The 10,935-nt window shown below is 44.1% G+C and overlaps 1 protein-coding gene across 8 annotated transcripts in view; it reads right to left on the bottom strand.

Moving 5' to 3' along the window:
- LCOR (ligand dependent nuclear receptor corepressor) overlaps positions 1-1,551 on the bottom strand; it is a 181,052-nt gene extending 179,501 nt beyond the window's left edge. For 2 of the 8 annotated variants that reach the window (XM_071215745.1, XM_012524589.4), the window contains exons 1-2: positions 1,399-1,550; positions 302-375 (exon numbers count right to left, since the gene is read on the bottom strand). Coding sequence is in view for 1 of the 8 variants with exons in the window: in XM_071215742.1 (XP_071071843.1) it covers positions 1,399-1,495 (97 nt within the window). In the remaining 7 variants the exon portion in view is untranslated. Of the gene's footprint in view, positions 1-301; positions 376-700; positions 870-1,398 lie in introns of those variants that run through there. The other 6 variants (XM_071215743.1, XM_004456981.5, XM_071215746.1 and 3 more) reach the window with 6 other exon arrangements.
- Between the last annotated feature and the right edge of the window lie 9,384 nt (positions 1,552-10,935).

Consider the following 10,935-nt stretch of genomic DNA (forward strand, 5'->3'; position numbering starts at 1 on the left):
TCGGGAAGGAGGGGACAAGGGGCCCAAGCGAACGGCTAGAATCTACTAGATTCTGTTGGGGAAGACCTGGTTCCCAAGAATATTCCCCACGGGGGCGGGTGGGCGGGGGCTGGAATTGAGGGCCTCCCCGAGGACTGGGTGTGGGGGACGGAGAACGACGAGAGAGCATTTGCCCACAAATCAGTAGAGCCGAAGCAAAGATGGGGAAATAACAATGCTGGAAAACAGGAGAGTCAGACACAGGGATGGACCGGGGCTAGAGGGCGGCGGGCGGAGCGGAGACACCACACGGGCCACTTACTTTTCGGAGGGGGGTTAAATATATGAGTTAAGCCCTTATGGTCCCGCCGGCCGCCGCAGAGAGGGAAACGGGACCTTGGGAGAGAAAAACAGACAAAACACACAGAGTGAGAGGCGCAGCTCGGCCGCCTGGCCCCTCCCGGGGCGCCCCGTCCACACTCCCTCCGGCCTGGGGCGAAAAAGGCCACCCGAGGGCGGCCCAAGATCCGGGAGGCGGGGGTAGGGGGTGGGGGGTGGAGGGGTGCGAGGACGAGGCGCTCGGTGAGGCGGCGGCTCCGGCAAATCCCCCGCGAGGACACAAGAGCGACCCCCGCTACGGCTTCCCGGGCGGACCCGGTCCCACACCCCAACCCCCCTTCCTCACAGCGCACACACAGAACACAAATACACACACACCGACCCGTGCGTCGAGGATTAACTCCCCGGCCGCCGCCGCCGCCGCCGCCCGCAGAGGAAGTGCAGCCGCTGCCCCCCGCGGCCATGACACCCCACTTGGCTCGGTCAGGCGGACCCGGGGCCTGTGACAGCTCCGGCTTCCTCCGCCCCCATCTCCGCCTCACGCCTCGCACACGCCCGAGCGCCGGGCGCCCGCCCGCCGCCCGCAGCGCGTGCACGAAGAGAAGGGCACGCGCCCCGGCGCCTCGGGTGGGGGAGGGGCTGCGCGGGAGGAGGAAGGCGGTCTTGAGAGAGGAGGTGGAGACGGACCCGCGGGCCAACACGCCCCCGCTCCGGGCAGAGCTCTGTGGAATCCGCGGAGGCGCCCTGGTACAGTGGCCGAGCTGCCCAGCGAAGTCTCCACAATAAGCCCGCGGCGGGGCAGAGACGCCTGGCAGGGAGGGGGAGGGGCATGCGCTCCCGCCCGAAAGCCCGCCCCGCGGAGAGAAGGGGCCGGCGCGCGCTCTCAGGCCAGGATTGGGGAGCGCCCGCCCGGAGGTCGCGCGCCGCTCGCGCTCCGGGGGGTGGGGGAGGGGGATGCCCGAGCCGAAGAGGGCAGGCGGGCCAGAGGAGCAATTGCATCTGCCCCGGCTCCCTCCCTCGTCCCAGGCAACCGGCGGCGGGGTGGCCAGAAGGCAGAAGGCGGCCGGAGGAGGATCTCACCTACACAGTGAATGAGCTTGTGGCGCCACGAATCCAGTTCTTGCCGAAAGCCGCGTCTCTCAACGGAGCATTGCTGCCGCCTACACACCCTCGCCATCTTCTGCCGCCCGCCCGGCCCTGCCTCCGCCGCGGCCCCGCGCACGCCCAGCCGCGTCGCCCGGGGCCGCGCACGCACCCGCGGCCTGGTCGTCGTGCCTCCCGCCGGGGGCGGTGCGGGGGCAGGGCTTGCCTCACCTTTCCGTGGCCTGGCGGGGTCCCCTGGGGCGGGTTGAGCCGAGGCGCTCGCTCTGTAAATACCGCCGCGCGGTCCGTCAGGCCGCGTCCCCTGCCGCCTCAGCCCGCGTCCCCTGCCGCCTTTAGCCCGCCTAGGAAGGCGCCGTCTCGCCTCCGGAGCTCAGCCCCGCCGGTCCTGCGCTGCCGTCGCACTGCCCCCCGAGACCACGCAGCCCCTTCTCTTCCCCGAGTTTTGTGTTTTTTAAACTAGTCCGATTTATCATTTCCAGCCTGCTTTCGCCCTGCACCAACTGTTGCAAGTTACATCGTAACTACTTTTGTGAACTTCTCCATCGAAACTGCTACTCCCAAGGAGACATCCAGACCTAAGGTTTTCAAAGGTGAAATAGATTTTAAGTCTTTGAAAAATGCAGCCAAGATTCGTAAACCTAGTGAAAATTGAATTCAAGCGTCTTAAATTTAAAAAATGAAAAACAATCCAGGTTACCACTAGGAAGGCTGGTAGTAGGCGAAATTCTCAAGGAAGCATATTTTTAAAACCTTCCGATTTTGAGTTTCAGAAAACTCATCGTACTAATGTGGGAATAGTATTTCAAAGGAGGTTTATTTTAAATTACTTAAAGCAAAGTCGTAGAAAAATGACTTAATTTCAGGAAAGGACTCAAATATTTTCCATGAGGAGGGAATTATCAAGCACCACCTGGAATCATTAAATAACCCAGTTCGGTTTAAAGATAATGCTGGTCTTATTAAGGAGAGTAAAGGAAAGTTGGGGGGAGAGAAGTGAAAGGGGAAAGAAGAAAAAAGGGAAAAGAGATTCTTCTTTATCAATAGGCCCAGTGCTCTAGGATTCTAGCCTCTTCCCTAGCTTTGGGGTTTAAGATTAAGGACATCACATTCCTCCGTTTAGATATTTAAATTTAAACTTGAAGACTTAATTACTGTAGTAGACAATGCAAAGTCGTTAACTACTTGACATCAAGGAGCCCATTTGGTGTATTGGTTTGTTTTTCCAAAGGTAATGGTTGGTGGTTCTCCCAATCAGGCAGGATCTGTCTGGTCACATGTGGAATGGTGTGTCTATTCTTAAAGAGATGAACAGGACGGATTTCTTGCAGGAGTGGTTTGAGACCTTTCTGTCCCCCAAATCATAAAACCAATGATTTTTCCACAGTTTCAAAATTCCATAGTAAGTCATTGGCTTAAGAGTACTGTCAAATAAATAAGATATTAAGTCAAATTGCGGTTCTGTGTACATAATACTATCCTGAGAGGTGAGGGAAGAGAGGACAAATAGGAGGTAAAAGATTGCTACTGACAGCCATCCTTTACATTTGATGGCAGGAAGTTTTGCATAGTCAACCTGAAATTTCCTATCTTCATCACTAGATGGCACATTTGAGTCTTCTGTAGCTTTTAACCAAGCTATGATACTTAGAGGAAGTGTTTCATAAGGTTTCAAATAAATGAATGTGCGACTCTAAAATGAGTTAATAAATATATTTTCCAGATACTCATCCAAAATAATTTATTTTAAAGCTATCAAATCAAGGATAATACTTCCTCAACGTATCTTCTCAAAAAGTCTCGGGCATATAGATTCAGAGGGTAGTAGAGACTTCAGAGAACAACTCTAATTTGAGGTATGGAATTAGAAGCCCAGACAAGTAAGGTGTCTTGGCCAAGGTTATGTGGCTGCTGGGTAGAGGGAGGGGAACAAACTCCAGGAGACAATTCAATGCTATTACCATATTCCACTTTGAATCCCAACTTCTCATTCACTTATTTTAAATTAGGAACCAACCCCCACAAAGGTCTATTTGGAAGAAAAAGATAAGGAGACAATAATAACTATCATTTATTGATTTAATGAGTACCTGCTATATGTTTATCATTGCAGTATTATTTCCATCTGAATAACAATGCTATAAAGTGGGTATCATTTTTACGTAATTTTAGAGATTAGGAATTAAAGACTCAGAAGAATTAAGTACCTTTGTCTCAAGGTCACATAGCTACCAAATAGCAGAATAAGAATTTTAAATTAGATCTCTCTGTCTACAAAGCCCAGGTTCTTTCCCTTAAATTGTCCTGTGAGTAGAGAAATGACTGCATGCTCGTTTAATTCCATGTGAGAGACAAAGTTTCCATTGTGCAGTTGAGCAATTTGAGAAAACATTTTGAGTTCCTGTCATGTGTCAAGAAGTGTCCTAGGCACTGAGGACACACAGATGTCTAAGACATAATCTCTGACCTATAAGGTTTAGCTACTCTGAAATACGGCCCCAGCTGTGAGCTCTTTTCCATTTTGGGGAGGACCAAGCAGCATTACACAGTGTTTACACAGAATAGGATCTGAAGACAAAAGAGTTTTAATTGGAATCCTGGCTCTTATCCCTTAGTACCTGTGTGGCCTTAACAAGTTAACTTTTCTGATCATCATTTTCCTCATGTGGAAAAGAGGATAATAATAATTTACAAGATGGAATTTGTATGAAGTTGAAGTTCATGGATTTTGACTGGCACGTTATTAACCATTTAAAGAACATGTAGCAGATTTCTGATGGTTGTTCTTTCTTGTCCACATTTCTCATGAATCATGAAAGACAATGAAAGACTGAGGAGGTGTTCCAGATGGAAAGGGACTGAAAAGACAGGACAATTAAATTCACTGCAAGTTCCTGGATAAAATTCTAGAACACAAAAGGAAAAAAGATATTGTTGAGGCAATGGATGAAATTGGAATGGTCTCTGGGTTGGACAGTTTTGCCAAATCAATAATTTCCTGATTTATAGGATAGTATGGTGGTTATGCAGGAGAGTGTCTTTGTTTTGGGGACATACACAATGGGGTAGGTGATGAGGCATCATATCTGGCGCTTTCTATCATAATTATTCATAAAAAGACTAAAGATAAGCTATAGGTATACATACGTATAGGGAACAAAAGCAGATGGTAAAATATTTTAAAAATGGATAATCTGAGTAAAGGGGATATGGAAGTTTTTCAACTTTTCTGTAACTTAAAATTATTTCACATGAAAACGTAAATCTATACAAAAGCTTGGCACATATGCTCATAGCAGCATTATTTATAATAGCTCAGAACAACCTTGTAAACCAGACTCCAAAAAGCACAAAGTTTTTAAAAAAGAATTTTATTACATCACAGTTAATGGCCTATAAAGGACACCAGTTGCTTGACAGACTAGGAGAAGATATTTGCATAATCTAAAACCAAGGAATTAATATCTGAAATATATAGGGAAATATTTCAAATCAAGAAAAATATGGATAATCCAATAGAAAAATGGGAAAGAACATAATCAGAAAATCTGGGGAAGCAGATGTGGCTCAAGCAGTTAAGCACCTGCTTCCCACATGGGAGGTCCCATGTTTGGTTCCCAATGCCTCCTAAAAACAAAAACTAACAACTTGGGGGGTTGGAAAGGAGGAAGAGGGGGAGTGGGAATAAATAGAATACCTTAAAATTGAAATTTAGAAAGTTATTTTAAAAAAACACAAACAAGCAAAACTAATGAAAAAACCAACTCAGGGGAGCCAGTGTGGCTCAGTGGTTGAGTTCCAGCTTCTCACATACAAGGTCCTGGGTTCAGTCCCTGGTACCTCAAAAAGAAAAAAGAAAGGAAAATCCGAACATGAGAAAAGCATATGGCCCACAAGTGTATGAAGAAATGATCAGCCTCACTGGTAAGCAGGGAAACATAAAATAAGAGAGATGAATCTGAAAATTGACAAGGTTGTTGAGAAGCAAGAACTCTTTATGTACAATAGTGAGAGTGTGAATAGGTGCAGCCACCCTGGGAGCAGTCTGGTGATACAGGTCTGTATAGATCCTATGATTCAGGATCTTAGATCCTGAGACAGGAATCTGAGTGCAAGTAGTTTATTAGGGAGATTATCCCAGGAAACATCAGTGAGGAATGGAAAAGTGAGACAAGGAAGCAAAGGAAGCCAACTAAAAGCATTATTTAAAAAATCATTACTATGGCAACTGTAGTTAATCCCTTTGGAGAACTCTAAAACACAGTGTAGTATACAGCCTAAGATTAGCCTACCTGAATAATGAGGGAACCAGGATATTTATACAATAAATCCCACCAGTCATTAGTTGAGAGCTGCTCTGAATCAAGGGAGTATAAATTTCTCAGCACTTCTGCCTGCAGAGAGGCACCAGGAGCCAGAAAATATACCAGTGCTTTCAGGCAACTGTATACTGAAATGGTAAGAGACTTGCAACTCCTACACTCTGATTTATTGGACTTACCCACTCAGCTAACGTGAAGATGAAGAAGGTCAGCCACCACACCAGGGAGCCAAGAGTGCCTACAGCTGAAAGCAGGAGAATTGCATCCAGCATCCATGTGGAATCTAAGCCCACTCTTGATATAGATGTGGAGTGGACACAACCATTCCAGGGTCCACAGGATGGAGGAATAGAGTATGGATTAGAGTGGACTTACTGATATTCTATTCATGAACTATTATTATTAGTAATTGAAGAAAATGTGGCATTGGTGTGGAGAAAGTGGCCATGGTGGCTGCTGGGGGTAGGAAGTGGGAGGAAGAGATGTGATGTGGGGGCATTTTCAGGACTTGGAGTTGTCCTGGGTGGTGCTGCAGGGACAGTTACCGGACATTGTATGTCCTCCCATGGCCCACTGGGTGGACTGTGGGAGAGTGTGGGCTATGATGTGGACCATTGACCATGAGGTGCAGCAGTGCTCAGAGATGTGTTCACCAAGTGCAATGAATGTCTCATGATGATGGAGGAGGTTGTTGTTATGGGGGGAGGAGTGAGGTGAGAGGGGTGGGGGGTATATGGGGACCTCATATTTTTTTAATGGAACATTAAAAAAATAAGACCAAAAAAAAAGATACACTTAAAAAAAAAAAAGCATCTATTACACCTGGTTGTATAATCCCACTCTCACACAGGTCCATAAGGAGATGTATATCAGAATTCTAAATGTATGGTGTTTATGCTAGCAAGGGTTGAAAACCTAGGTATGGTAGATACTGCTGTTTACCAAATCCTGTTTTCTTTCTGGGCGCATGGCTAGGTTACATTTCTCAGCTTTCCCCACAGGTATGTAGGACTATATGACCAAATTCCGGTCATTAGAATGTGGGCATGCACAATGGATGCCAATTCCAGACCTGACTAAAAATAAACCTTATACACAGTTTCATTGCTGTCTCTTTTTTTTCCCTGTCTACTGATAAAGGGAACAAGGATCTAGAAAATGGTTGAGTTACACCATGAAGGAAGCCTGGGCTTCTAAATGATGATGGAGAAAAGTCCCTTCTTCAATTCACCACCCCACCTTGAACTTTGACCTGAGCATGACAAAAATTTCCATTATTTCCAGCCACTGAGAATTGGGGTTGTTTGTGACACAGCATACCCTGACTAATACACTACGTCTATCATTTTGGGGGGTGCATAATATAAAATGTGGTTGAAGTATCCTGTGGAATATACTATTTAACAATTAGAAGTAATGAACTAAATATACATATATTGAGATATTTATAAATTTTTTAACCTTTGAGTTAGAAAGGTTAAAAAAACCATAACTATCGTGTATGTAATTTAAAACTTTGTATATTTATAAGAATATAAGCATATCCAAGATCATGCATTAGACACATTAGCCTGGTATCCTGTGGTGGAGGGGGATGGTCAGTGAAGAGGAAGGAGAGTGCAATGGGAAATAAAAAGTAAAAATAAGAAAACCAAAAGGTCCTTTCAGCAATGGTGATGGTGTACCGTGAACTGAGCAATATAATTAACTCATTACCTGAGACGTTTTAAAAATGTATTTCATTCAAACTAATTAATACCAATCCTTCCATTCAGACTGTTCTCTCACAATGAACATAAGTGGTAGATTGCTTCTATTTGCCTAAAAGCAGAGTTATACCCTTGTCCTCTGTTCCAGCAATAGCTCTGTCCAATCAGGAAGCATTTATAACAAGAGACAGAATTCTATCTGTAAATTGTGGGGAACTTATTCTCCCCTCACAAAGTTTCATTAATCCCTGCCAGGTTTTCTCCTTGGAACCTAGTTTCCATGTCTGGTTTGGAAATTTATAATAGTCCTAAGAGTTTTCAGTAGAAACAAAAAAGAAAAGGACAGAAACCTTCTCAAGCTAGCTCAAATTGTTGGGAAATTAGATTAAAATGAAGATACAGTGTGAAGCATAGCTGGGCCTCATGGGAACTAGAACTGGGAGGTAGGATGTCATATAGGAATATGACACTCTCTGTTTCACTATCCATTTCCTAGGAGTCTGCAGAAATGGCAGATAGGTAAGGTCAACAACAAAGAAAGAAGACAAACTGGCAAAACAAAATATCTAAATCTAGAACCTCAAATGCATAGCATATACAGGGATATCCTTTTACAAGAATTCTGGTGTCCTTCATAGGAATGGGAGGCAGCTTCAAAAGGGTCCATTTACTCTGGGTACACAAAAAACTTACTTTACTCCTCAGTATTTATTGTCTGCACAATTCACTTGAAAATCAAATTGCATACTAATGTGACACGTTTGTTGTGGTCTTGAGCTGTTATTAAAATTGAACACTGCCTGACAAACCCAATGCTTTGCATTTATCCTCCCAAAGTAGAATGTAAGCTATTTGAAGACACGTGTACATTCTGGCATTGTACCATTTAGCAGTCGAAGCCACTACTTTAAAAGGGCCTCTCGATGGACAACAAAAGTTTGAGGACTAGTTCTGCATTGCCAAATCTATTCCTTATATATTATGATGCCTTTTTCTCCTCTTACGTTTTCTCCAGCAACCTATGTTGCTGATCATTCTCCCATTATATCCCTACTTTGTCCCACAGATTCACATTAGCTCTTCCTTCACTCCATGGGTTTGAATCACAGATTCAGCATATGTCTACCTTCTCTGACCTTCAGCTTGCTCATAGGTAAAATGAGGCTAATTATAGTTTCTACATCATAGGGTTGTTGAAAGCATTAAATGCAATAACCTGGGTAAATCACTGACACTTAATGGCAGTGAATGCTGGTTGTTACTCTAGTAATAATCCATAAATCAATGTATGAATTATTTATATCAGATAGACACCCACAAAAATATACTAAAACCTTCCCAGAGAGGCTATCCTGCAGATAGTATCACTGGCTGACATTACCTGATCTCATGGTAAAATCTTGATAACCTATCTAATTATTAAATATTTATACCTCTTTCCTAGCATTTCCACGAATAAGAATTTAACCTAAAAATATTTTTAACAAGTACACAAATATGTATGCACAAGGAAGTTTTAATTGTAAAAAACTGAAAATAAACAGATTGTGATGTGGTCTTTCAACAGAATACTATGTAGCTGTTAAAAAGAATGAAATAGATCTGTACTTATAGATGTCATATAAGATCTACAACACATTTTTAAATGACAAAAGCTGGAAAATTGTATACTATAACAGTTTTAGTTAAAAGAGATATGTCATATACATATTATAAATGTATGACCGTGTGTATATATGTGTGTATATACAATATACATGAGTGTATATGTATTGCAATATCTCCTGGAAGGCAAATTGCTCATTCAAAATGATTGCATATTTCAAAATTTGATAGATTACTCTCCAAAAATGTATTGCTCCCACTAACAATATATACATTCTCTAACCTCCTTTGTCTCCACATCTACTTTTTGCTGGCACCTTTTTTACCTGCTCCCCTTTATAGAAGAACTCTGCAAAAATAATTGATTGTTGTCTCTGTTCCTTTATTTCTTCAAGCCCCTCCAGCATAGCCTTTTCCCCACTATTACACTGAAACCTCTCTTCAAAAGTCACAAGTTCACAAGTAACAAAAGAAAAAATAGATTAATTGGGCTTTATCAAAATTAAAAACTTGTCCACCAAGGGAAATTGTCAGGGAAGTGAAAAGTCAACTTCTAGAATGGAAGGAATAGTGGGAATCATATATCTGAAAAGGCTTTAATATACAGAATATATAAAGAGCTCCTATACCTCAAGAGCAAAAAAGACAACCCAATTTTTAAATGAGCAGAGGGCTTTGTTTTTGCTAAAAGCTGCTGGGAGCAATATACCAGAAATGGATTGGCTTTTACAATGGGAATTTTTGTTAGCTAAAAGCATACAGTTCTAGGGGCGGCGGACTTGGCCCAGTGGTTAGGACGTCCATCTACCATATGGGAGGTCCGCAGTTCAAACCCCGGCCTCCTTGACCCGTGTGCAGCTGGCCCATGTGCAGTCCTGATACGGACAAGGAGTGCCCTGCCACGCAGGGGTGTCCCCGCGTAGGGGTGTCCCCGCGTAGGGGAGCCCCACGCGCAAGGAGTGCACCCAGTAAGGAGAGCCGCCCAGCTCGAAAGAAACTGCAGCCTGCCCAAGAATGGCGCCGCACACACGGAGAGCTGACACAAGATGACACAACAAAAAGAAACACAGAATCCCTTGCCACTGACGACAATAGAAGCGGATAAAGAAGACACAGTAAATAGACACAGAGAACAGACAATCAGGGAAGGGGAGAGAAATAAATAAATCTTTAAAAATAAATAAAAGTGTACAGTTCTGAGGTTTTGAAAATGTCCAAATCAAGGCATCATCAGAGATGCTCTGTCACCAAATGTTGGCTGCCAGCAATCCTGGACTCCTGCCACTTGGGAAAACCCTGCTTCTCTAGGTCTCTGTTTTCTCCTCCATACCAACTTTCTCCCTGAGCTCAGCTGTGGGTGATCAAGCACATAGCAGAGCACAATGCCCATCCACTTATCTCTCCCCTCTCCTCCTCCTCCAGGCCTTGTTGCTAGTTCTGCTTCAGGCTGTTCCATCTATGGCTTTCTCTCTCCTTGGTTCCTCTCTGAGATCCTGGGTTCCTTCTCTCCATCTCTGTGGCTTTTTTCTGTGTCTGCAGCATTTTAGTCCTCCATTTATAAGGGACTCCAGTAAGAGAATTAAGACCCACCCTGGCTCCTGCAATCTAATCAAAGGCCCTTAACTGAATCTAATAAAAACTTCCCATCTATAGTGGGTTTTCAGGCACAGGAATGTGTTCTCTTTAAGAACAGGATTTTCTGGAGTCCACAAAAGACTCAAACCAGCACAAGCTTAAATAGGCATTTGTCCAAAGAAGATACACAAATGGTCAATAAGCACATGGAAAGATGCTCAACATCGTTAGCCACTAGAGAAACGCAAATCAAAACAACAATGAGATGCCACCTCACCGTTTACTAGGATGGCTATTATTTTTAA

The sequence above is a fragment of the Dasypus novemcinctus genome, chromosome 6 (assembly GCF_030445035.2).
Source record: "Dasypus novemcinctus isolate mDasNov1 chromosome 6, mDasNov1.1.hap2, whole genome shotgun sequence".
NCBI classification, from domain to species: domain Eukaryota; kingdom Metazoa; phylum Chordata; class Mammalia; order Cingulata; family Dasypodidae; genus Dasypus; species Dasypus novemcinctus.